We start from the raw sequence: 26,568 nt of genomic DNA on the forward strand, positions 1-26,568 counted from the left end.
GACAAGAGGCTCATTTCCTACTGCTGATGAATTTCAATTGTAATTACAGAGCATTGGTAAGCCACATTCAGTCCCAAGGGCTGGACGAAAAATACACCGTCCACAAAAGCCATTTGAATTCTCTCTGAAAAACCTAGTAGCCAAGTCTGAAAGCAACTTGTGAACAGATACAAACTGTTGCTGGTTGTCCATTCAGATTCCTCCACGATGCTAAGAGCCACGTTCTAAAAGTGAAATGAAATGGCCTGTGGCTGGATCCAGCGTGACCTGCGCTTGCAAGTTTCTGCTGTGTTGCAGAAGCGAACGACAACAGTTAAACTTTAAAGATCAACAGTTTTTCGATTGGGTTCCTGGAGAATAATGGCACTTTTGTACAATTCTTGAAATAGAGCCTACAGCCACCCCAAACAAAATAGTCTCTTTCAAGAACTTGGAAATAATGACCTCATAGGCGGATTGAACCGGCAATCCATTAATAGTATCCTTTGTAGAAAGCTGTCTCAGGGGAGGGACGTGGCTTAGTAAATTGGCATTGTTTACAAACATAACAGAATAGAATCCCCCTTTTTTTCCTACGTTTGTGGAATAGTCGGAGACACCTCCCACTTGGGAAGCAAACACATTAACAGCAAGGCTTCCTTACAGGGCCCTACCCTTTCTCCATCGGTCACCTAAAAGTGTGCTTTGAAGCACTTGCTTTGAAGGTGAGTTAGAGATAACAAGAGTCTCCACCCCTATTCCTTTGTCACCGACTCAGAATTATCTGGAATCGTGAGAAGATGAAGATTGGTTGTGCCTTGTAAAGAGTCATGAAGAACTGATGTAATATCAGGATAATTTGAGCAAAACCAAATCTGAAATGTCTAGGTAAACGGAGTGATTATTTGCTTCATGTTCCTATTGTGGAAGTAGATAAAGATTCTTCAATTTCATTTCCATCTCTGTAAAAGAGGTTTATTCCAGCCCCTCTTATAATCCTCTGATAAGCTGAATGGAATTAAACCAATTCCAGTTTGCTGGGCAGTAGAAAGGTGTACCATCTAAGCTGGGTCCCTTGCAGAATGCCTGTGATATAGACCACAGCAAGTGTGTGGTATTCAAATTTTGGGCAGGGATTTCTAGTCTACTATAGGAGAGTATAGTGTGAATTTTATATCCCAAGTAGCCCTTTTTTCCCGACCTGAAAAGAAACAGGGCATCTACCTTTTGAGTCTCTACCCAGAGAGAATATTTAGGAACAAAAAAGGCCACTGTTACCCACACCTAATTATCCAGAACAAAGGAGCCTAGTATTTTGGATTACGTAGGTGCAGTAGAACCCTGACTGGCTCAGACTCATACTTGCCTTATTGTGTAAGATCAACTTTGTATATCATTTTAAAGAGGGTATGTATGTTTCTCTGACTTCTGTCATCTCAAGTTAACTAACATGTCCTCAGAAAATAGGTATCATCCAGAATGCGGTGGCTTTCTCTCCGTGTGAGATACATTTTTCACTATTTTCTAGGTATTACCTAGAATCCTCAGTACTTTTGCAATAACCTTCAAACTTCATTATTTTTACCAACCTATATTCTGTATATTGAGCTTTAGTTAATAATCACCACATATTCAGGCATTATTTTTGAACCCAGAAAAGTAAAACAGACAAAGCACACACAGAGAAAAAATTAGTGCTTTTACTCTGGTGGCAAATTCTTTTTAGTGACTAAATTAAAACCATGAACCCGTCTGATACAGAATACCACTGGTGAAGTCAGTCTTAAACTCACTTTTCTTCTGGAGAAAGAATGAATTTAGAAGGATCAAAATCAAAACATGAAAGGGAATGTAGACCCATTAGCAGTGATTTCATATATTTACCAGCAGTATCTATGAATATAATTGATCCTTGACATCACAGTTTTTCATTTTACCTTGTGCTATAGTTTCACCCATATAGGAAAATATGAGACTTAATCAAGCTGGTGGCGACAAAACATTTACTACTGATATTTTCACTGTCATGATTCCTGAAAAAAATTACAGATTTGGTCATAATTCATTAAGATAATGCAAGGCATGACACTTAGGCAAAGGAAAAGAAAAGAGATCTCTTGTCCAACCAAGGTCAAAGCAATCATTGTTAGTTGGCAGTCACCTGTGCAGATGGAGAAACTATTAACTGATACTCAGCTATTTTTGAATACTTACAGGCTCTATATATTTGAGAAAATTTAAAACAGTAAAAATTTCCACATAACATAATGTAACTTAGAATTCATTACTGAAAGTAATAAACACATTGTAACCACTGAAGGGCTGAAAAGAGTTACGGTAGATTATTTCTCATTATAGCAGGTTTTTGTTGTTGTTGTACTTAGGCTGGTTAATAGTAAATGTTATTGGAATAAAGTGATATGCCAAGTTGTGTATGGGGAGCTCATACACTCCTAAATTAGTGCCGGTTAATACTTGATGAAATTACAGAGATTTTGTTGCAGTGGGATTTGATTTTCCTTGTATTCGAACTGGAGATTCACTTGGAAGGTACTCTTTTTTTTTTATATATTGAAGTTAGTTGATTTACACAATGTCGTGTTAATCTCTGCTGTACAGCAGAGTGATTCAGTGATACACATATATATATATTCTCTTTCATACTCTTTTCCATTGTGGGTTATCACAGGATATTGAATATAGTTCCCTGTGCTCTACAGTAGGACCTTGTTGTTTATCCACTCTATGTATAATAGTTTGCATCTGCTAACCCCAAACTCCCACTCCATCCCTCCCCCGCCCTGTCTCCCCTGGAAGGTACTCTTCATGCCTGACTTGTGATGGCAAGTGTCAGGGCCCTAATGGAAGGACTTGAATGAGAATGGGAAGACAGCTGGAAGCAGAAACATTTCCTTGTGGAGTTTGTGCTTTTCTAGTTCACTTTACCCTCCAGTGGGATGAAACCTGAATGTATTGAACCCTCAGCACAAGATACTAAAGAAGAATGAAATTAAGAGCAGATAAGTTGTTAAAACGAGACTGGTTCTTACCACACTGTTGCCCCTGTCAACTCCCTTGTTCCCTGTTCCAGGACATAAAATATGACAAGGAGGAAGGTTATGGTGTCTCCTCATGAAGCAGTCCTCTCCTTGGAACTCCTCTTTGCTCATGGTGGCATTTGGCTCTGCTTTATCTTCTTCCTGCTCCTTGAAGATGGGGCATTTCTTCCCCTAGCAGTCCACCCCAACTCTGCTGAAACTACCAGGTTTACTAGATTGTTTCTCAGGTCTTTCTCATAAAACAGTAGGGTGTGTTTTGTTAACCAGGTACACACAGGTAAGAACCAGACGCCAAAGGCATCCCAGTGTCAAAGCAACTAACAGATGATTGTTGTGGGCCATTAAGTGTCAACAGCCAGACCTGTGTCAATTCCAGACTCCATGGAGGTTGTGCTACCTGACCATGATGATCATGAGGATAGAATTTTTAAAGAAGAAAGATTGGAAATTGTTCATTAAAAGACTGAGTGGACAGCAGAAAATAGAGTGTCCCTGGGGGAAAAGGAAGGGACCTTAGGTGTTTGTGTCTACATATTGAAAAGCCATTCATTATTGCCTTCGCTTTCCTCTTTGGGAAATTGTATCGTTGGGCTTTAGGTAGGCAGCTCCCTTCCCTCTAGAAAAGAAACCCCTCAAAATCGTCAGTGCCAAACTGAGACGACATGAGATGAATGCTTTTGTTTCTAAGATGTTAGACTCCCCGTATTTACCAGGTTGTCTTTTAGACTTCCCTTAACTCCTGTTTTCTCCTCCTCTTCTTTAGGAGCTGTGCAATCCGTTGTAACTGAAAATGTCTGACGGTCTGGATAATGAAGAGAAACCCCCAGCTCCCCCACTGAGGATGAATAGTAACAACCGGGATTCTTCGGCACTCAACCACAGCTCCAAACCACTTCCCATGGCCCCTGAAGAGAAGAATAAGAAAGCCAGGCTTCGCTCTATCTTCCCAGGAGGAGGGGATAAAAGTAAAGTATCAGTGGCCGGGCATTGAAAAGGGGCTAGTTTATTCTTTCATTGTCACTTTCTTTCTCGAGTAGTCATTTCTTGAGCATGGGCTGTTCAGGGCCTGCCTGACCTTTACATCTACACCTTCAGAGGTTGCATTTTGTCAGAGGATAATGTTTGATTGACTTACTGTGGGTTTACAGAAAATACACTTATGCTGTGTTTGCCTTTCACATAGCATTGAATTCATAGTGGTAAGCCAAGGGAAATCATAGCAACAGTACTGTCTTAAATATATGAATAGTGACTTTCTTTCTGATAACTTAAAGGAGAATTTATAGTAATCCCTTCCTAACTGCAAGTTGCCCTTATTGGGAATTTGAGTATAGGTGGATTTACTTCTGTATACCTTTTTGACAACCATGAAAATTTTGAATTGAGTATACGGAAGTCAGTCCAAGTGCCCCATTATTGTCTCTCTGACTATATCACAAGGTGGGAAGAAACTTCTGAGCTATTTGTTTCCTCTCCCATTCTTCTGCCTGTCATCCCCTACACAATCAGCCCTTTTTGCACCGGGTATCCCAACAATATACTATCATTTATCCTTGTGTTGTTCATAATACCATTTGGTCCTTAAATACCATTTGGTCCATAATACCATTTGGTCCTTAAATGTTAAACTTTGTAACATCAGGGGATATAAAATCTCTAGTAAGTAATTGTCAGGTTGCATTAATTAGCATAAAGCTTAAACATGGCTTCTATAAATGTGACTATTGCGGCGGAAGAGAGTAAAGCCAAGTACAAGGACTCCGGCACCAGAGAAAGTTGCTAAAGGGTAAGAGGGGTGATGTCTCTTGAAGAGAAAAGGGACACTCTTGATCTTCTCAAAGGTAAAACAGATAGCTTTATAGGTCGTTTATATGGTATTAAAGAATTCGTACCATAAGGAAAGCTGAAACTCTTATTAGGGCCAGTATCACCTCTTGTAGACCTGTGTCACTTAAGAGATGCTTTATCCCTCGTGACCCAAGGATGGAAGAGATAGAAATGATATTAAACCTCTGGATTGAAGACAAGCAAAGGAATAAGAAAACACTTTCCATGCAAGGGACCTGCCATCATGCAAGAAGAATTTTCGAAGACATGTTTTCAGACACTGAAGTGGGTCCCGAAAAAGTATTGCCAGGAGCAAGGGATGGTTTGAGAAATGTATGGTGCACCGTGACCCGGAGACCAAGTCACCTGATCCTGCAGCTCCTGTGTTGTATCTGCCACAACTGTAGAGAGCGACTGAAGAGGGGGATTATGGGCCTGCACGAGTCTTTGGTGCTGTCGAGACCGCCATGCTTTGGAAGCCCTTGAACAATCCCATTTGCCCTTTTGAAGAACACGAGCCAACTGGTGCTGACATGAGGTCAGCCAAAACAGAGAGGCTGCTGTTTCTGTTTTGTGCTAATACTGCAGGTGACCTCATAGTGAAACCATTACCACTCTACAGAGGACTAGGCCCATGTCTTCTCAGAGGAAAATCCGAGCTAAGTTGCCAGTATACTGGCATGCAAAGAGAGAAGTCTGGATGACTCCCTCTCTCCTTAGGAACTGTTTGAACAGTGCTTTCTTGCGGAAGCTCAAGACTACTTACAAGAAAAAAAGTCTTGAATTCAAAGCCCTACTGATTCTTCACTGTCCTTTTGGTGCCTCAGACGTATTTGCCAATGTGCATCCGGATGTCAAGGTTGTCTTTAGAACCAGTTGCTTGTTTCAGGTCCTGGAGCCCTTAGATCGGTGTTTGATCCAACCATTCAGGAAGACTTAGGCCAAACTAATGTATAACTTTGTTGTTCAGAATCTCACAAAGGTTCCTCTGTCTGAAGATCCTAGTGCATGGGATTCCTACACCATGACCAATGCTGTATTCTTCATAAACTAGGCAGTAGATAGTTTAACAGAGCCTGTCATTAATGTGATCTGGGAGAAGATTTGGCTAGAGATGGTGAAATATCTTTCAGTGTTTTCTCCTGAAGACAAAAAAATCTTTGGATGAAACAGAACGTGTAGGTGAGGGTGAACATTTGGCACAGGAGCAGTCATTGGCTGAAGTTGAATCTGAACTGGTTGGTGCTGATTGAAGTGATGTGCTGGGCTGCAGGACGACTCTCAGGAAGGTCCTGGGGCCGCAGAGGTGATTATCATAAGTGGTGATAAAGATAATTAGGAAGCTATGGCACTGCAGGCAAATACAGTTATAAGCAACAGGATAAAAATTTTAAGAACAAGATTAAATCCTCCCCCAAGAAAGTAATGAAAAAATGGGTACCTTTACATGTCAAATCTTACCTGTTCAAAGCTTGAGTGATTTGGCAGAATTCAGTAAAGAGGTGCTATTACGCCTTCCAAAAGAAATCACATTGGCCAGAAACCATCTTCGGCAGAACTTAAATCATCAGATGGTGCCATTTAATACCATTGCTGGACAGCTGATAAACTGCCTTCGTACAAAGCTCGAATGATCTAATTGAACTCTATAAAGAGGTGGAGTCTTTTTACAACACCGTGTTCGGAAGAAAGCAACCTAAGAGGAGCCAAAATCATCGAGTCGTGCCATTTAAATATCCGTGTCAAACAGCAGATAAGCTGCCTTCAGACAAACTTAAATGGTTTAATTTGAGCTCTATGCAGAAGTGCTAAGCTGTCTTCAGAAAAGACTTGAGAAGACAGAAAGCATCTTCAGAAGAGCCAAAGTCATTAAGTCATGCCACTTCACTTCACTTGCTTGGTAGGGCTGAAGCCCCAAGCAAGTTGTTACAACCTCAGGACTGGACTTTGATGAAGACTCTGAGAGCACGGAGATCCATGATTTGGACTAACAGCCCACCTCTGGTCATTGCTTCACTGTCACCCCCATTTTCCACTGCCATAACGAGCGGTACATCCTCACCGCCTCTGGAAACCATCTCAAGATCTAAATGGAAGCTATACAGAGCCTATCACTTTTACTAATTTAAGCTATGTAAACTCTCGTTATTCTTTTTATGTAATGTACTGTTATTGTTTTACTGTGCAAAAAAATATTTATGAGGGCGTTCAAAAGTTTACGTGACCTCAGTTCCCCTGCCCTTTATTTCACCTCCTAAAATTATAATTTCCTCAGCTGAACTCTCCTACCTAGGTGGGGGGGGGGTCATTCAGGAACTTGATCTTCATAGGTAAGGAGGGGTTACTATTTCTGTGCTTCTACCTCTTGGTGATTACTTGGATTATACCACAGTCAGTCTTGAATGAATGGAAAGAGCCCTGGACTTGGGTTCTGGAGACCCGGTTTCAAGTCCAGCTCTGCCACTGATTATTGTGACTTTGTGCTAATCACTTAGGTTTTTTTTGATCCTCAGTTTTATCACCTGTTAAATGAAAATAATAAGACCTGGCCTCCCTAGCAAAGTATTTTTGATAATCAAATGTAATTCTAAATGTCAGAGTGCTATTAAAAGTGACATTAAAAAGTGCTAAATAATTGTGAGGTGTTATTACATCTGTATCATTCTGGAACTTACAAACAAACAACTAAAAAGCTAGGTTTTAGAATTCTTTTTTCTTTTTTTAAGTAACTTTGTCCCTAACTAGAATTTATATGTCAGTTATAGGAAATTTTAAAAAGAAAGTTAAAATTACCCATAATTTCACAAGCCAAAAATAACTAACTGGGTTGGTGTTTTTCCTCCCAGTTCTTCTCATCATAGAGAAATTGTTCATCAGTGATAAAAACTTGGAAAATAAAGACAAGAATATAGAAACAGTAAAAATCACCCATATTCACAAATCTCAGAAACAATGTTAATATTTTAGTGGCTTGATTTCCAGACGTTTTTTAATGGCTATATATACATATACTTTTTTATATAGTTAAAGTCATAACGTATACAGTTTTATATCCTGCTTTTTCACTCAACATTTTATCATGAACACTTCCCTATATTTTAAAAAAGCTTTCATAAATATAATTTTTGATGGTATATAACATTTCATCATATAGTAGCATCATGGTTTACTTAACCATTTATTTTGTTCATTATTTGGGATCCTATCCAAATTTTTGTCATAAATAATGTCACACTGTCTATTTCCTCAGTTAAATGAAAATACTTGCTTTGGTGACAGCAGAGGTTTTTGTTTGTTTTAAGGGGTCTCTTTAATAGCTACATTTCATTGACCAAATGGAACTTCAAGAGACAGGTAGAAGAAAAACAAATAGTAAAAGTAATTTCCAGATTGAGGACCTGTCTTTGTTGGAGGCCTTTCCAGGAGCTGAATCTTGGTGTTAGAGCAAAGTAAGAGGGACAGTTTGCCATGAAATTATGATGCTTCACCTTACAAAAGTTTTCAGAATTTAAACCAGGAAAAGGACATCCTGAACAAGTGGTTTGATGTTCCTTTATAGACCCTGTGAAGTGTGAGACTGATAAGGTTTCTCTTTTGTTGGCTGCTAGAAAGCGTGGAGCCAGATGTATGGCCCCTGCCTAGCACTTGTAATGGGCCTCTATGGTATGTATGCACTTTGTATAGCTTTCTTCCAGGCTCCGTTTTATGTGCCTATCTTTGTTCTATTTTTTTTTTCCTTTCACTATATCGACTTTGAATTTCTGCTGCTATCATGCTGTATTTTGTGTATTCTTGTAAGCCGGCTTATATCTGTTTTGGAAAAAGGTGGGGAATAAATACATGGATGGGTAAATAAATACATGAAAAAATACATGAATAAATAAAACAATAAGGCAAAGGCAATGAGGCAAATGAATCAGCTAGGACTCTGAAAATGGCATAGTACCTCTAAAAATAATCAGTGTTAAGGACTGGAAACTTGGAAGAACATGTGGGAAAGAAGCAGGTGAGGCTGCCTTTGGAGGTGACGTGTCCTATGTGACGTCTGTGTCTTCTGAAGCGTGCTTATGCGTCTTGTGTCTTGTGCTGTACTAGAGCATTAGGTGTGCTTCAGGGGGCATGCAGTGCTGTATGAAGGGCTGTGTCTTCAGTGAGCACAGTTCATGTGCATTTTGTTTGTGGGAAATCGAGAGATTTGGGAGCTGGTGAGCCTGCAAATGGAGGTGAAGGCCCCCCTTCCTGGAGGCGTACGAGGGGATAGTTGGATAAATCAAATCAAGGCGAATAGGAAGTGATCTGTCATTTACCGATTAGTTCCTACGTGCCAAGCTGTGTGACGGGCACTTTCTGTGTATTGAGTCTTTCCATCCTTACAACTACTCTGTATTAACCCCTTTTTACAGATGAGGCCATTTAAGCTCAAAGCGTTTAAGTAGACAGCCTATAGGGTCACATAGCAAATGATAGACGCCAGAAATCTCCCAGGTGTCTCTGACTCCAAACCCTATGCTTGTGCTACTCTGTCACACTGCCTTGCAACAGGACAAAGGGATAGGTGGTAAACTATGTTCCTAGCATCCAAAAGCCAGCAGTGGCTTTCATTTTTCCTTAAGAAGATGGCAGTGCACTTTGAAACATATCTGAATTTCAGAAGAGGGGACTTTTTATTGCCACTCAGAAAGAAAGAAAACGTTTTTTCATGTCTTTTTGGAAAGAAATGATGGCAAGAAAATATTCTTGACAAGAGAGATGTGCTAACATTTGATTTGGGTGTTTGATGGGTTAGATTCTCATTTGGTATGTGTACTTTACTGGCTTACATATTGCTTACTTTAGAAGGTTGAGGTTCTAAATTGAGTGTGTTCATATATGTGAAAAAGTTCTTTTTTTTTTAAATTTTATTGAAGAAAAAGTTCTTAAAGTGCCGTATAGTTTTGTTATTGTATTGCATACACATTATTGTGATAATTCCTAGAGTATGTTATCTTCTATATACACTACACAGCAGGAAGCATTACTGTGCAACAATTATATTAAAGAAGACTCAGTTATCCTTTATGGTCTTGTTACTCAAATGTTTTGATCAATACACGTTATTAACTTTCATCTAATTAATGCACAATAAAAAATACTTAGTGTGATAACTAGACTGAACAGTACGCAGTCTTTCTTCGGTGATGCTGAAGACCCTTTGCGATCTTGCAGTAGTTCAAGGTTATTTTCATTGCACTAGCTATGGGTGGGAGTCTCAATTAATTGAGGGTTCTGTTAGCAGAAAGTCAGATGTCAGAGACCACTACATCCTGAATGGTGTTTACATTCCTCTCGGTTCTTCAAATGTAGACAACACAGCTCAGCAAAGAGTGCTCTTTGGAGGTCACTGCCCTGCCCTTTGGGGAGCCAAAGGGCACGGCATCTTGCTTGTCCTCCATGGTCAGTGCTCTGCCCCGGAGAAGAGCCTCCTGTACTACTGCTTTACTCCTAGAAGTCCTCTGTGTTTGAAATGGGAAGAAGGTGGGGTAAGGATACACTCTATCTACTAGGACCTGAGCTTCTACTTCAAGGCCCGTAAACAGGGAAACTGGGCACAAATATGGTGGCCCAGTAGAACCAGCAGACAAATTCAAGAAAAGTACGGAATGTGGGATTGGGAGATAAACAGATGAAAGGAGAGAAGCAACGGGGAGAAATAAATTGAGAGAGGAAGTAGTGTATGAGAGGGAGATTAGGAGAATGGAGAAGGTACAGGAAATGGATGAGAAGAGAGGAAGACAGAAGAGAGATGTATCAAACATTAAGATGAAGGGTTGCAAAGAGAGTGAATTTGACACCAGCTAAGGGATATGAAGTTGCTTTCCTCAAAACAAATGAGGCCTTCCTCCACCCCTTTCAAACTTATTTTTGCCCTATATCATTATCCACACGATCAGTAGTGTCCAGTTGAGGACATGGCCTCATATTTGCCTTTTGTTTTCCAACGTTTTCCATTGAAATTGTTGCATGTGTGAATTGGGTGTAAATGAGAGTTGGAACCGGTGTGTGTTGCCTGGAAGAAGATAGGTAAGAGTCAAGTTCATAATGATTTGCCAGAATGATCACTTTGGCTGAAAGTTTTTGAAGATGATACCACTGAAGGTGATGGCTGTCTGCATGTATGTGAGTGGGAGTCACTAAAAGGGCTCACATGGGACCATCATTTCCTTTTCCCTATCATCCTCGTGGAACACCCAACCTCTGAATTGGGCTTGTAGCTACTCTTGCAGAATTGGGTACCACTTGGAGTTTTTATCTATACATTAAAGGCTGCTGGTTTATGGAGAGCATATATTGTTTTTCATAGCCACTGAAGACCTGACAGGAGGAAATGGGCTTACTGTTCCACCAGAGGGAATGGAACTAGCCATAAAGAAATACCAGATATGCCGATTAAATATTATGAATTACCTAGGGTGAAATTTTCTAGGTTCTTTACGGGGGGGTGTCTCATGACTTTAGCAGGTTCTACCTGAAGGCAGGTGAAGGAACCTTCCACCATGGGCCTTCCCAACTATATACTTCTGGCGTTTGCTAATATAATGAAAGACGTAAGAGCAGTGAATGTTTAAGATAGCCCAGTTTAATCTCCTTTCTTCGTAGTTATATTTGCAAGGACATCATTCATAGCATGGAAGTGCTGGGTTTAAGAAGTGACAGATTACTTAATTCTCCAGCAAACACAGTCACCCTGCTAATACGTATATTCCTAGTGAGATGATGTATTTTGGATGGTAGTTGTAGGGATATTACAGCGTTCAATGTATGTTCATATCAATCACCTTCTTCAAACCTCCTGTGATGGGGGCAAGGTTTAACCATTTTGCAGAAGTTTAGAGAGGTTAACTGACCTCCACAAACTTGCCCCACTACTAATTACAAAGCAAGGCTGGCCTAGAATTTAGATCCCCGACTCCTGGTCCAGCGGCGGTTGACTATTATACCGCTTGCCATAAAATGAGAGTCACCTAACTTGTTTTGAAAATAGGTTTTGGCCAATGGAATATGCAGAAATGGAATTTTTATGGAAGCAGGTGAAACTTAGGTGAATCTAACCCATTTTCTCAATCAGCAGTTAACAACAGTAGTCATGCCTTTTTATAAGTTACTCCTCCTGAGGGCCTAACTTGCTAGCAGAAAGTAACAGCCTTTGTAAAAAAAGAAAATTGTTAAATATTTTTCCCTGATTCCTGTTATTTGTTTTCGCCTTTAAAATCTTTTTCTATTACAAAAGTAATATCTGATATTGTTATAATTAAAATAAAGAACTATATTAAAATAGAACACAAGAGTCACCTCTCATCCCTCCCTTTAGATTCATTCATAATCCAGTATTTAAGGATTTGGGCCCTTTTCCTCATTTACTCAACATCGGTTTCCTTTTCTGCTCAGAGTCGGTATGTATTTTGCCCAAGATGCTAGGTTTAAGCAGAAATATATCTGTTACCTAGAACCTCTTTTAAATCTTTTACCAACCTTGTACTATCGATTTCTTTAAATTCTTAGAGCCCAGAATAAAATCTATTTTTATGCCTAACTTTCCATTGTAGTTACCACATAGTACTTTCAAGTATTTCCAATGGGAAAATAAATTTTGAAGGCCCACAAAATGTCATTCTTCTACCAAAAAAAAAAAAATAGAGGAAAACTAGATAAATAATCTCTCCCCTCTGTAAGGGAAAATATGCACTTCCTGAATTCAGGAGGTGAGGAATTCCTGTGGGTCCCCTCTCATAATATGTCCTCAAACAGGATATTTGTTTATAGAGCAGAAGTGCCAGAAACTAGAACTGTCTTTGCAGAAGTCAGTCCCCCTGGAACTGTTGCCCTCACAATGAGCGCTCGTCTTTTTGACACCACCTGCAGTGCTGCTGTTGCCATAGAAAGAACTGCTTTGGGATACTTACTCTTATCCGAATTATGAGACCTCAGACATTTTCCCAGCTGGGGGCTGGGGAGGAGGGCGATTACGGCACGGTGTGCTCAGTGACCCACAAAGCAGAGGATGGAGCAAAATGGCATTTTTTAACTTAAAAAACACCAACTCCAGTACTTAATTTACTTTCCTGGTAGTTAAGTAGACACTAAGGCATTTTAATTCTTGAAAGACCACAAGGGTAACATTTTGTAAACGATCTTTGTGAGGCATTGCCTCTCAGTGAATTGGAGAAATTATCGAACCACTGAATGCGCCTCTCACCCAGCTAAAGAGTGACCAAGTCACTAAGGATCGTCTACTGGGAAAAGTAAATGTTGTCACCCATAGGAGATGAATGGCCCTTTAAAATACTTCCGTATCCTTCCAACATGGCGTTCCCAGAGCAAAGCCCAGGAATATTGAGGTGAAAAACAAGTATTTTAGTATGATGGCTCTCTAACCCTGACACCCTCACTGCCCCTACCAGAAATGACCCCATGTTGGCACAAGTTGTTTGGCCTCAGGAACACATAACACTGAGTACAGGTTGCACCTGGCTAGGGGGAGCGGGACAAAGGGGAGAGAGGAGGGAGGGCTTCTAGTGTCAAGCTAGGGGTTGTAGGACAAGCGACCCTCCTAGGAGAGCTCCAACTCCAGCAACTCCAGTATGAGCCTCCTAGCAAAATGCTTTTTTTAGACCTCCTTTGTCTCAAAGGAACTTTCTGGAAGATCACAGGATAGAGGCATGTGCAACCAGCCAATGCCTAAATCTGAGCTGCATGCGGACTTTGAGCCCAGATCTAGTTTATTAGCTATCTCAGTTTAAAAATGAGATAGAACAGAATTGGATGTTAATGTCGGCTTACCTGGAGCATCTTTTGTAGTTCACTTATATACTTTACTCAGAAAAGATTTGTGCCTGCTTTTTATGTGCCTAGCTCTGCACTGTGTGTCGTGGGACGGGGAATACTACATATAATACAAGATTCCCTGTCCTCAGGTAATTTTCAATCTAGGTGCAGAAATCAGACACACAGTTTATGCAGGAAATGCCCAGTAGGTGATCTACGAGGCAACAGATGCAGTGGCAGATAGGTCCTCCCATTCCATTCCCGTCATTCATTTTCTTCCTCAGTCTGTGTGAAACAGTGACCATTTTGAAGCCTGCCTCCACCATCCCACGTGTCCCTAGCAGCACAAAGCTATCTGGCTTGTATTCCAGAAGACGCCTTTTCTATCATATCCACCTGCGCAAAGCCTTTCCCAGCATATTCGTTATCACTATCTCCAATTTCATCTTCCTTCCTGATTTCCAAGACTACACCCTACCCATTTACCCTTCTGTCTTCTCACTTCCTCATCAATGTGCTGTATACATTTCAACGTCCAAGCTTTGCCTCTCCCGATTTTCCTACTCGCGATGCCTTACCTTTCCTGCCTCCCCATTCTTTAAGACCCATCTTCCAAATCCTACCTCCTCTCCAGTAAGCCCTCACTCTCCACCAGAGTTTTCTGATCTTGTTTTATTTTGACACGCTACAGCATTTATACTCTATTTTTCCCAACTTAGCACCGAATTTTCGATGGTCTGGTAGTATCAGTTGTTGCTTCTTGTTTGCTAAGCTTATTTCCCCAATGAGATCACAAATTTAGAATATTACTTTAGTTCCTAATGAGTCACGCAGCACAATCTGTCACTACACTGATCCACAGGTCCATGTATACTGGTTAACTGACCCACTGACTGGTTCAAAGGAAAAGGAAGCTGGGGCAGTAGCAAGAGAGAGTTGTTCCTCAGAGCCAGGGCTGTGAAATGCTTGCTGTTTAGAACTAACCAGCCTAAGTGCTTTTTCCTTTGGAAAAATTGTTTCCGCATTTACAAAATATGTTTTATATAATATTTTGTTTTTCTTTTTCTGTATTTATATGGCTTTCAATGTCACTTTTTTTTTATTATGCCATACACCGTAACTTTGCGTGCTTTCCATTGCTTTTTAAAAAATAAGTATTGTTCTATTCTTTTAGGCTAAATTTATGTAGGAAAGCATTTCTCTATGTCTGTCCCCTGTTATTCTTTTTCTTTTCCTGCATGCTCTGTTTTGAAGGAGCTAGAAAGTGTTCTAAAAAATAATTCTGGACGTGACATCCAATGAGAAGGCCCAACAAAACTTCCAGGAATTTTAGGGGAAGATGACGAGTGGAACTCCTACAACAAGGAAGACTCAGGTGACAGATTTCTAAAATGCTTTCAGAAGGCAAGCATAGCACCATCCTGGGATTTCATCCAGGGGAGAATCGGTTGCCTTGCTGTACCTCGAACCCTGCGCAACTGTGTTGCCAATATATGCTTTTGGCCCCAAAGTGGCACCAGGCAAGAGGTGTACCTGAATGAGTACAGAGGCATCCCTAGTGCGGGGAAAACAGCAACAACGCCATCACCACCAACTGCAACTGTAACAACGACTCTGAAACATACCCTCCCACCCCCCAGCCTTCTTGGGGAACCTGGATCAATGTCTCCTCATCCATGAACACATAATGGCAAATAGGCATGACCTGTTTCCATATATTGGGTCTCATTTCATATAATGAAGGTCATTCATTCATCCATTCATTTGTTCATTTGCTTATTCATTAAATAGCTATTGAATCAAGTACTATGCTAGATTGATGTTGGGGTACAGAGGTGAATAAGTCCCAGTTCCTGCCTTTAAGGAGCTGATGGCCTAGTGAGGGACGCAGACAAGTCAGTCAATGAGTAGAGATTAGCGTGGTAAGTGCAATAGAGAAGTGAGCACTGAGGAGGGGCATCTATTGAAGACTGAGGGAAGGGAGCAGTTAGGGAAGGCTTCCTGGAGGAGGTGACCACTCAACTGAGGTGAGTCTTAAGGAAGGAATAGAGCCAGCTAATAAGAGTTGGGTGGCATCCCAGAAACAAGGAGCAGCATTATGAAGGCAGTAGTCATGACACACTATTAGTTGAGGTTCTATGGCTGTAACTACAGGTAGTTCAGCATAGCTAGTGCATAGAGTGCTGGCGGGAGAGGCATGGAAGACAGAGCTGTGGAAGTAATTGGGGATCGGGTTCTGGAGGGCTTATATGTGCCATGCTAAGCGCTTTGAATATGATTCTGAAGGCGATGCGGAAACATTGAAGCAGGGGAATAATATCAGATTTGTGTTTCACAGTATCACTCTAGCCACAGGAGAAGAATGAATGTGGGCGGGGGGGGGCTGGGCGATGAAAGAAGACAAGTCAGGCTGTGGGAGTCAGGTAGGTGAGAAATGACAGTGGCCTGGCCTAAGGGCCAGTGTTGTAAGAATAAAAGAGGGCAATGCAGAGGGAACATTTACGAGGAAGAATTAATAGAACTAGGCAACTGATCAGATGGTGACAAGAGAAACTAGAGGAGGGTGAGGTAGGGAACACAAGAGGAATTGTAGTTTCTTATTTTACATGGGGAAAGGCAGTAGAGAATTCACTTTCTTTTGAAAATATTTCGAGTGAGGGGCCTGGGAGGCATCCAGGTAGAGGTGTTCAGTCAGGGGACAGCAGAGAGGTCAGGGCTGGGGATCCACCTGGGGAGTCACGGAAGTAGATAGTGATTGAAACCGTACAAGTAGATGAGGTGACCAAAGGGAGAGGTGTGTTGATGAGAAGAGATGAGGACCTAGGACAGCCCCTGGGGAATACTATTTAAATTGTCTACAGAAGACCCAGAAATGTAGGAATAGACTCCAGGAAAGAATTGTGTGAAAGATGGCGGGGAGAAGTTAGTTTCATGAAGTTCATGGTCAGCAATGTCAGTTTTGACTGAGAGGTCAGTGGTTGTAAGGGCTGGAAAATGGCCGTCTTCAGGGAGGAGATCAATTTGGGTCCTCAGAGACTCATTGCCGTGGTTTGAAGAGTGAGGGTTAAGGAAGTCTAGACTGCCTTTTCAAGAAGTTTAAGCTAGAGAAGGGAAGGCCGAGAGACTATAGCAACTAAAGAAAGCTGTGTGGTGGCAGGAGGTTTCAATTTTTAAGGACTAAAGAAATCTCAGCATGTTTTTTTTCAAGCCAAATAGAAAGTGTTAGTAGAGAGGGAGAGATTGAAGATACAAGAAGAAATAGGAGGTAATTGATGGAGTGAGACCCCTGGAGAAGTGAGAGGCTCAGGGATCTAGAGCACCAGTGAGGGCATAAACCTCAGGTAGAAGGAGAGGACATTGTTTCGGTAAGATGTGAAGGGAGATGTTACTGATGGAGATAAATTCATTGGAGTGGGGCAGGAAGTGAAGTCAAAGGAGTTCCACACTGATGGCCTCCGTTTTTCTCAGTGAAGTAGAAGGAATTTCTTACGCTGAAACTAAGGCAGGAGAGGATGAAGCAGAAGTTTGAGTGAAGTTCTGAAATTCTAGAATATTCGCTAAGAGCAGTGGGAAAGGAAGTTGGCCAGGGTCAAGAAGGGTACTGCTCAGTGCCACTGATGACCCAACTCTGTCCGTGACCTTTATAGTAAGCACCAATCTGCATGGCTGTGTGATTCTTTTTCCCCCAACAACTTTTACCAGCCTCTGTATGGAAATGGAGATTTCACAGTTGGAGTCTGTCAGGGTAAGGTTTTGTGGGAGAATTGCAAGAGGGGGTCACAGGAGCATAGTTTCCAGGGCACTGGCTTAAGAGCAGTTTAAATGATGGACCATAGAGTCTAGGCGAGGAGGAAGCTGAGAAATTGGCTGAAAATGGAAGGATCCAGGGATTGGAGGTGTTGTTGACATCAAAGAACAAGTAAAATAGGAATAAGGCCATGAAAGAGTGAGAAGGCTAGCAGGATGGGAGGCTGGGCCCAGGGAATGAGATAACAGGGTTATTTCAGAGAATATTTCAGAAAAAGGGTCATTCTGGATAATGAAGAGGCCTGGGGTAGCTGTGGTTCTCCACTCTGTCTGCACATCATCTATGGCGCTTAAAAAGATCATTTGCCCAGGTCTCATCCTCAGAAATCCTGATACAGTAGGTTCTGAGTGGGCCCAAGGTGTTGGGATTTTTATGAAACTCTACGGGTTATTCTGATGAGCAGCCCTGGTTGAGGACCATTGGTTTAATGGTTGCCATGGGAGTGGATTGAAGAAGTGGAAAGGAGATGAAGTTCATTAGAGCTGAGGGAGGTCAAGGAGTTAAAAGGAGAGGGTGTGTATGAAAGAGGTGTCCATTTGTATATTACGTTTCACAGAGAGATGGCAGCACTGTGTGTCGGAAGCAATACTGGGAGCCAAAGTCCTCAGTGGATAAGAGGACTTGGCCAGGAGAACTAAATGGCAGTAACCTCAAAGGAGGGGGCTTTGTAGGAAAGTGAAGAAGTACTGATCTCAAATAAACAATATGGAATAAAAATGAGGAAACTCTGCCCTTCTCCATTCCCCCGGACCTAAAGACTTGGAATGGGGAAGAACCATCAGCGTCCATCAGGATTATCTGAGGAAGTGATACCTTCGTTGGATAGTAGGGTTTAAAATTATTTTTCTCAACCCCAGCTGCTTAATAGAAATACCGGAGGGTGTTTAAAAATTAAAGGTGCTGAGGTCTACCCCAGACTAAATCTGAATCTCTGGGGGCAGGGCTCTGAAATCTCTCTCTCTCTCTCTCTTACGTTTTTGAAGTTTCCCACATGAGAGTGATGCACAGTGAAGTTTGAGAACCTAAGGCAAGAAGTCAACAGTGCATTTAATGAAGAGGTTGAAGTGAAGGTGTAAGGGGATTTTAATGGAGTAAGCCCTAGTCACTAGAGAAATGCAGAACATTGGGGTCGGGGTGTATAGGAGATGACAGATGACTTCTCTTTCTTTAAAATGTAGTGGGATGGGGAAAGATGTCAGGATGAGAGATTCTGGAGAGATTAGCTGGTCCCTGGAGTTACAGCCAGAACCATGAGCAGGCAGAGGGTCCCAGTGCCAAACACCATTTGTAATCTGGGGTCTAGTCAGCAATTTGTGGCTTTCGCTCTAGGTTCCTGTAGAATATGGTTGACACACTTAGAAAGTGGTACTCATTTGTTCTTCTGCTCTCTGCAAATATCAACCCAGAGGTGATCAGGCCGTGTCTTATGAGCCCAAGATTCAGGTTAGGATGAGTCTTAATATAAACAACCACTGCTCACAGAATTTTCTGGGGGAGATACAGACATTTTAGTATTCCTTAAAAGAAAAAAAAGAAAAAAGCTCTCAGCGAGTCTCCATTCAGCCACTAACCATTTACTGAAGACTAACGGCTCAAACCTACTGAGGTTTTCTTTTAATGCTACTGAGCAATAAATAGTGTAGCTATTAAGAGCTTAGGTTCTGTAGACACAATTGAGACCTAGGTTCAGATCCTGGCTCTGACACCTGCCAGCTGTGTAATCTTGGATATGTGGTTTAACTTCACTGAGTCTTACTTTCCTCATCTATAAAACAATAATAATACAATAATAATGCCTGCCTTATAAGATTGTGGTGGAGATTAAATGAGATAACCCTAGAAGCACTTTGCACATGGTGAATATTCCGTAGATGAGAGTGATTACGTGTGCAGACATAAGCCAGGTGCTAGGGAATGTGAGAATGAATAAGATACAGTCTCTGCCGTCAAATATCTCAGATTTTAGCTAGAGAGATAGGTATGTAAAGAAGAAATGACAATTCAGTGTTAATAAGGGCCAAACTCAGAGTACACACTGGGTAGCTCTCTGGGAGCATGAAGAGAAGGGCAATCAACTTTGTCTGCAGAGGGAAGACAGGAAAAGACTTGCCAAAGGAGAGGGAACACAAGAGTGAGTCTTCAAGATAAAGGACTAATGGGCGCAGATGTGGGGCGTTAAGAAGTAAGACTTCCCAGGCCTCCGTGTAGCATGTGTGAAAGCTTGGCAGTAAGAGAAAAGCTTGGCAGTTGAGAGAGCATGAAATGGGTATGGAACAGCGGGGGCCATAGCAAGAATAGACAGTAGAGAGGTACGCTGGGGGCAGATTAAGCAGGCCCTTGGCTAGCGTGCTAAGGAGAATGAACTCTGAACTTCTGGTTAATGGGGAGCCATTGAAGGTTCTTACAGGCAGGAATGCGGGCAGATATATATATTTCAAAAGATTACTCCGGCCACAGAGTAATGAATTGCAGGGGGCAAAATTGGAGGTAGTAAGACCAGGTGAAAAATGCCGGTGCCTTGGACTAAGATGATGGTTTGTGGAGATGAAAGGAAGGAGATGGATCCAAAATGAGTTTGGGAAATAGAACGTGATGACTGATTACGGTAGAATTAAAGTAGGAGTCAAAGAAGCTCCCAAGTTTATGATTTGGGCAGTTGGGCCAGGGCTGAAATAACCAAAAGCCAGAGTAAGCATGTGCCTAAGGCCCAGCACATCGGGGCACCCAAAATGTGAAAACATTTTGATTTGGGATATAGAGTAGTTTTTTTAAAGACTTAAATTAATCATCATAGGAACATCAGAACTTTTGGGACTTCCTTCCCTTTTTATGCTTTAGTATTGCTTTTATTTGAGAGAGAAGGTCATAATCTTTTCATTGCTTAGAGCCTCCCAAAGAGGAGGAGTCCAAGGCCTTAATCCTTCTCTGATCTGGGTGGTGAGTGCTTATCATTTCACCGAGAACATGGACACTGAAGGAGGAGCAAGTGTGGGCTTCCTGCCTCTGTTACGCTTTGTCCTGCGTGAAGAGAATGGCATAATTAGGCTGGTAAGGGACTGGCAACAGGCTGGCCTTAGGGAGACCCCATTAGGCTGATTCACATAGCTCAGCTGAAGTGGAGTGTTTACGTCTAAGTCAACAGGCTTCAATTGTGCAGCCATTGCTAATGGAGAAGTAGGGAGGGCCTGTTTGCTGGCAAGAGAGGTCATGGATGCAAGTTGATACAATGATTAGAGATGGAGATTAAGCTAGGGGTTCTTAACCTAGAGCCCAGGGGAATTTTGAACCTCTGAAGTTATATGCAAAATTGTGTATATGTGTGTATAGTGCAATTTTATAGACAGAAGTACCACAGCTTTCTTCAGATTTTTCAGAGTGATCTTTGACACCAAAAAGGCCACCAACCACCAGAGTAGATTTACTATGAAGTGAATAAAGCTGCTTATTCAGAGTTTCTCACTTGCCTGGGACTCTTCCAAGGCTCTAGAAGAAGCCCTAGCAATTTTGTATTGTTTTTACCTAAAGGGAGCTTTCCTCTCAAATTACATAAAGTCTTTGGTCCCACAAAATCTGTATCTACCCCTGCCAACCGCAGATTAGGGAATTACCCAACATGAGTTAGTATCTGGGAGTGAATGCCATCCAAGAGAAATGAATGCCAAAGACTGCACCAGGAAAGGCAGAAGAAAAGATGCCCATCAAATCAAGAATGGTCACTGAGGGAGGAGGAGAATCAGACCATATTGTCAAGGAAGTATAAAGAGAGATGGTTAGCCATGTCCAACATGGATGGGAGATCAGGAAAGAGGAAAATAAGAAAACGATTACAGGAGTAGCTGGGACATCTTCAGTGGAGTGGCAAGAACAGAAAGCTGATTGTTCTGTTTGCCTTTCCGGACAAGTAAAAATGGTAGCTGAACAAGTATAAATGGTAGCTACAGTCCATAAACATGCAGGGGAAGTAGAAGTACCTACCCAAAACTCTAATGTTCAGTTAAAATGATAGTCAGTAAAGTAGGCTCCCTAAATGTGTTCCATGGCCAGGCAAAGACTTTGAGTGACCCTTGTCCCCCCACCAACCCCAACCTTTCTTTCTTAATCCTGTATCTTAATCCTCTTACTACTTGAATTTCCATATTTCTGTCCCATATCTCTGTCCTCTGGCTGGCGATATGGAACAGTGAGAGAGAGTAGAAAGTGAAAAGAAGCCATACGAATGACATTTGAACATGAAATGTTTTGAATTTAAAATTTGTCCTGGGTAACCCACAAAACCAGTAATCCATTATGGTTAATTAAATGTTGTCTGAAATTGAGGCCAAGGAAACATCTGTTTGAACCAGAATGTTCTAAATTTGCCACCCTGGCAACTCTAAAGTTGATTGGTTTCAACTGGGCAAAACTGGTTCATGCTGACTTACCCAGTATTAGGGTGAGTATTATTTTTTTGACTGTGAAATGCAGCCATATCGGAGATACATGCTCAAATTTGCTGCTCTGTCTATTACGGAAGCTAGTAAATGCCATTTTACAATGTTTCCATAATAACTTCCTCCTGGGATCTCTTTTGAGATAGACTAATTTCATTACAGTTCCCAACTTAATTTCTTCAGTGATTATACCTTTAAAGGCTTTTGATTTATTAACTGTTGATGTATTTCTTCATAATTGTGTCACTATGAATAATCTGCTACTTGAGGACAATGATTTTGAATGGCTACTATGACAAAATTTATAGGGACATGGAAAAATAGCTACAAACTAAAATGACTAAACCAAGGAATTGGTTTGAGGTTTCTAAGAACTCAATAAAATTAATTCAGTAAAAAGCAACAATTTGTGTTTTGTTTTTTACTAGCAAAGTTATTGCTTTGCAATAGTATTCTTATTGAAAGAAGACCAAGAGCCTATTAAGCTACGCTTCATAATGTAAACGTGTAAATTAAAGTTCTAGTTACTTGATATTTAGCTATGGTTTAAAATAGAAACAATTCATAACACTTTTATAGATAGCTTAAGCACTTTTCTATTCTTTCTTTCTAATAGTAAGGCTTAGCTTGACTTGAGTCTAATGAATTTCTTCTATAGTAAGTGGTATTTGATCCAACAAGACCAGTTAAACACAATATACCTAGATACCTGCTGATTACATCATTAGACTGGTAAAGGACATAAATCAGTTCGACTGCAAGTTTTGTTTGAATTGGATTTGGAAATTTGTAAATTATTTGGACATAGCACTTTGTCAAACTCTCAGCCATTTATTTAAATAAAATTATAAATTCTGGAGTTAAATATTGTTATAATTGTGTTGGACTCAATTGTCTTTCAACTTTGTAATTATTTTGATGAACCTAATTGTACAACTTATGGATGCCAAAACTGTATCCCAAATAAATACATGTTAACATTTTGCCTTTAGCCAATAAGAAGAAAGAGAAAGAACGCCCAGAGATCTCTCTTCCTTCAGACTTTGAACATACGATTCATGTGGGGTTTGATGCAGTCACCGGGGAATTCACTGTAAGTAAGCTCCTTATTTTGTTTTGTAAGGCATGAAAAGATTCCTTTGTGAAACTAGGTTTGAAGGAAGAATTGCCACGTCCCAAAATGTCAGACTTGATGTCTTTGGTGATTTCAAGGAAGATGGACTTTCCCTAGACAATCACAGATGGAACTAGAGAGTGGCAAGAGTATTGGCAAAATTATTTTGTCCATCTTAACAAAAACGTCTGATCGCGGTTAGCCTTCAACTTGATTGAAAATGCTAATTTACCATGGCACAGGAGATGTAGTCCAGAGAGACTCAGCTTGAGCCTGTTCTTTATCACTTGAAGTGAATCAGAGAACCACTGACTCAACTTGGCCAGTGAAGACAGTCTATCTGAATAATTCAGGCTTTACAATGGAACCTGGATTACCCAGATAAGTTAACCACACTAACCAAAAATCTCTGTAAAACTGACCTTTTCTTCCCTTTGATTTCAAGAACATAGCTTATTTTTTTAGGCTTATTTACAGGTATATTTTGTAGACATTCAAAACAACAGACCCCATGTTTCAGGAAGAAATATTGATGGCTGTATCGTATGCTTTAGTGGTTATATGCTTACTTTATATTTGTATATATGTGTGTGTGTATATATATATATATATATATATATACACACACACATATATACAAATATAATATATATACATAATGCACAATAAATACCAATAAGAATTCTCCAGAAAGACTATAGCTATAGATCCAGTCTTTCTTTGGATATTTTTAGTGCTCAAATAGCACATGATCTCAGATCTATGATATTTTATACCTTTTTTTTTTTTTAAAGATCTGGCATCTTTCTTTTAGATGGATGAAGGAAAAGATGTGGCTAGAAACATGTCCTCAGGAAGATTAACTACTTTTTCATACTAGTAAGGACCTCAATCAAAATGTGCATTCTGAGATAATGAGTAATTTTGAATGCATTCTGGAAAAAAAATCTTTGATAGAACCATCACCATTAATTCTTGGATTCTTAAACCAGAGAGAAATTTAGGTATTAAATAATTAAATTTCCTATTTCATAACATGATGGTTAGTGAGTAGACTGTGTCATAAGATTAAATTTTTAAAAAGAAGGAACAAATTAATTTGATTTGGAGAATCAAACCATGTTTCTGAACTGACAAATTACCTTCTTTTTTCAATTCCGGAAGTAAGCAGTGTGAGAATGAAATGGAAACTGACTAAACATCTTAGCCTTGTAAAGTGATGTGAGCTGATTGTATGTTCTCAGTAGCAAGCAGAAGAGAACATTAAGAAGTGCTGACATTGATAAAGTTGAGATACTGGTTTAACCAATTTCATCATTGGAGTCAGAGACATTATTCAAATGGCCTTGAGTTTGAGCCCAGCCTCTGTTCTTTGCTGTATTTGAGAATATTCTGTTAGCTACACTTAGAAAATATAACCTCACTGTCACCACTACCACCACCATCATCACCACCCAAAACAAAATATATTTATATATATTTTTATAATCTGAACAAGTTTAGATTTTTAAAAAATCATAAACAAAGAGATGACTATTTTTTTTGATGTTTGAAACAGTGAAAGCACGGAATCATTATAAGTTTTATCTTAAAAATCTTCCCTTTTTTATTTTTAGAACTGTCTTTCCAGTTTTGACCTTTTTGTTTTCCATGTGTTTTTCTTCTGTTTTATTGTTGTCATTCCATATTTCTCTGTTCTTTTATTCTTCCTTTTTGTTTTCTGATGTGAAAATTTTCCCCTCCACTATTCTCATGTGATATTCTGGTTCCTTTCCAATTTTTAAATTTTTTCCACTCTTTCCCACTTGCTTGACATCTTCTGATACAATTTCTCTATCTTTAGCTTTTCCTTTGTTCTTTATGGGTTCTGAATGGAAATGAAGGAAAGTGAATCACCATCATCTTGCTGACTGGAGACCAGCCATTTTCACTTTGCTGTCAGTTAGAACCCCAAGAATCAACCAGAGAGGGGTGGGGTGGGATGTGTGATGGGCAATCTTTCCAATTGTGAAAAACAGTTTGATGCAACTGAACCAAACCAAACAAGAACCTTTCCCCTCCTCCCAAAAACCTAATATAAAGTAAAGTGTTTGGATGCAATTGTTAGAAATCCACTGAATATCTATAGATAAGACACAGGCTAAATTTGGAAATCTGATGTACTTTATTGTCGCTGTGATAATCTTTCATAACTATTTGTCCCCACATTGTTTTTTAAAGATACCAAATTCTGCCCTTTTTTTCTTTTTACTATTTTAACCTATGATTTATATTTACTAACCTTAAAAATACCAAATGATAATAAGCTTTTAAAAGTCATTTTATTGGTAGGATTTAGAATGGGGTCTTAATCGCCCCAGTACCACTAATTGGCTGTGTGTGTGTATGTGTGTGTATGTGTGTGTGTGTGTGCGTGTGTTCACGTGGAAGGGGAGGGACATATTACTAAATTTGATCATTACGGTTGTTGAGGTTGAATTTTGAGCAATTTGTTGAACTGGCGAGTCCAGTTGTCTCACAAGCGCCTGTTATTTGGGATATTTGGACACTGGTTTGGTGTATTGCTTGGTGCTTACCCTTTGGCTAATTGGCCCATAAAACCTTGTACACTTGGTCACACACTTGGACCCTGAGGTTAAAATTAGGTTGGGAGGTGAGATTTGGGGTATGAAACTATTATAAGTCCTTACCCTTTATATTGCCATTTTTGTCCCAAATACTTCAGAACTCCCCCTTCCAGACCTCTAGACCTGTGACGGTCGCTTCAAGTCAATCAGAGGGAAAAATGGTATGAGTGATATAAATTATCATTTCTTATGATAAGATAAATGCTTGGCCTGTTGTATCATGCTGCCATTCTCCTGGGCTACACTGGACAATCCCCAGCTTGATGTACATCTAGTTGTTATTACATATGTGGTCAGGCGTTGACATGTGCTCCTGCTTCTGAAGCTCACACTTCCAGGTCTCCATTAGCTATCTGACTTTTGGGGTTTGTACCTCAATTTGGAGTAATGAGTTATGGCTTTCTGATTACGTGCCTTTATGGCATACATTCAAATTGAAGTGTCAGGTTTCATTGATGAACTGGTTTATCTCAACTTAAAAAAGGAAAAAAAGAAATTATGTCAGCAGTGTAGTCACGTGGTAAGTATAGTTGTCTGGAGGATCTTTTGCAATTGACAGCAGTTTTTCCTGCTGTCTAGTGATCACAAGACTATTATCACAAAAGTTTAGAAGTGCCATGAGTATGTATAATAACTGCAAATATTCTAATGATTATGGTAATGATCATGCCAGTGATGTCTGCTCTGGTGGTTATGTGCAATGCATACCTGGTTTTGTAACACTTAATAACCCCTTTGGCCATTACAGTATTAACCAAATGCTATTAATTGCACTTAGAATCAGAACTGGGATCATGCATGGGCTCCTGAGTTCAAATTTTTGGCTTAAGGCTTTAGCATCAAATTGCGTGATGAATGCATGTAAAAGTGTCCTTTCACTGTGCTTGGAGTAACCCCAAATGCCAGGAATCAAAGACCTGTA

General features: G+C 40.3%; 1 protein-coding gene across 8 annotated transcripts in view; it reads left to right on the forward strand.

Moving 5' to 3' along the window:
• Positions 1 to 26,568, forward strand: part of PAK3 (p21 (RAC1) activated kinase 3) — a 275,327-nt gene that overhangs the window by 178,917 nt on the left and 69,842 nt on the right. For all 8 annotated transcript variants that reach the window (XM_082447612.1, XM_082447614.1, XM_082447616.1 and 5 more), the window contains 2 exons: positions 3,802 to 4,003; positions 22,898 to 22,998. In XM_082447612.1, coding sequence (XP_082303738.1) covers positions 3,829 to 4,003; positions 22,898 to 22,998 — 276 coding nt within the window. In that variant the 5' untranslated portion in view covers positions 3,802 to 3,828. The remainder of the gene's footprint in view (positions 1 to 3,801; positions 4,004 to 22,897; positions 22,999 to 26,568) is intronic.

Source organism: Balaenoptera physalus, assembly GCF_965194825.1.
Source record: "Balaenoptera physalus genome assembly, chromosome: X".
NCBI classification, from domain to species: domain Eukaryota; kingdom Metazoa; phylum Chordata; class Mammalia; order Artiodactyla; family Balaenopteridae; genus Balaenoptera; species Balaenoptera physalus.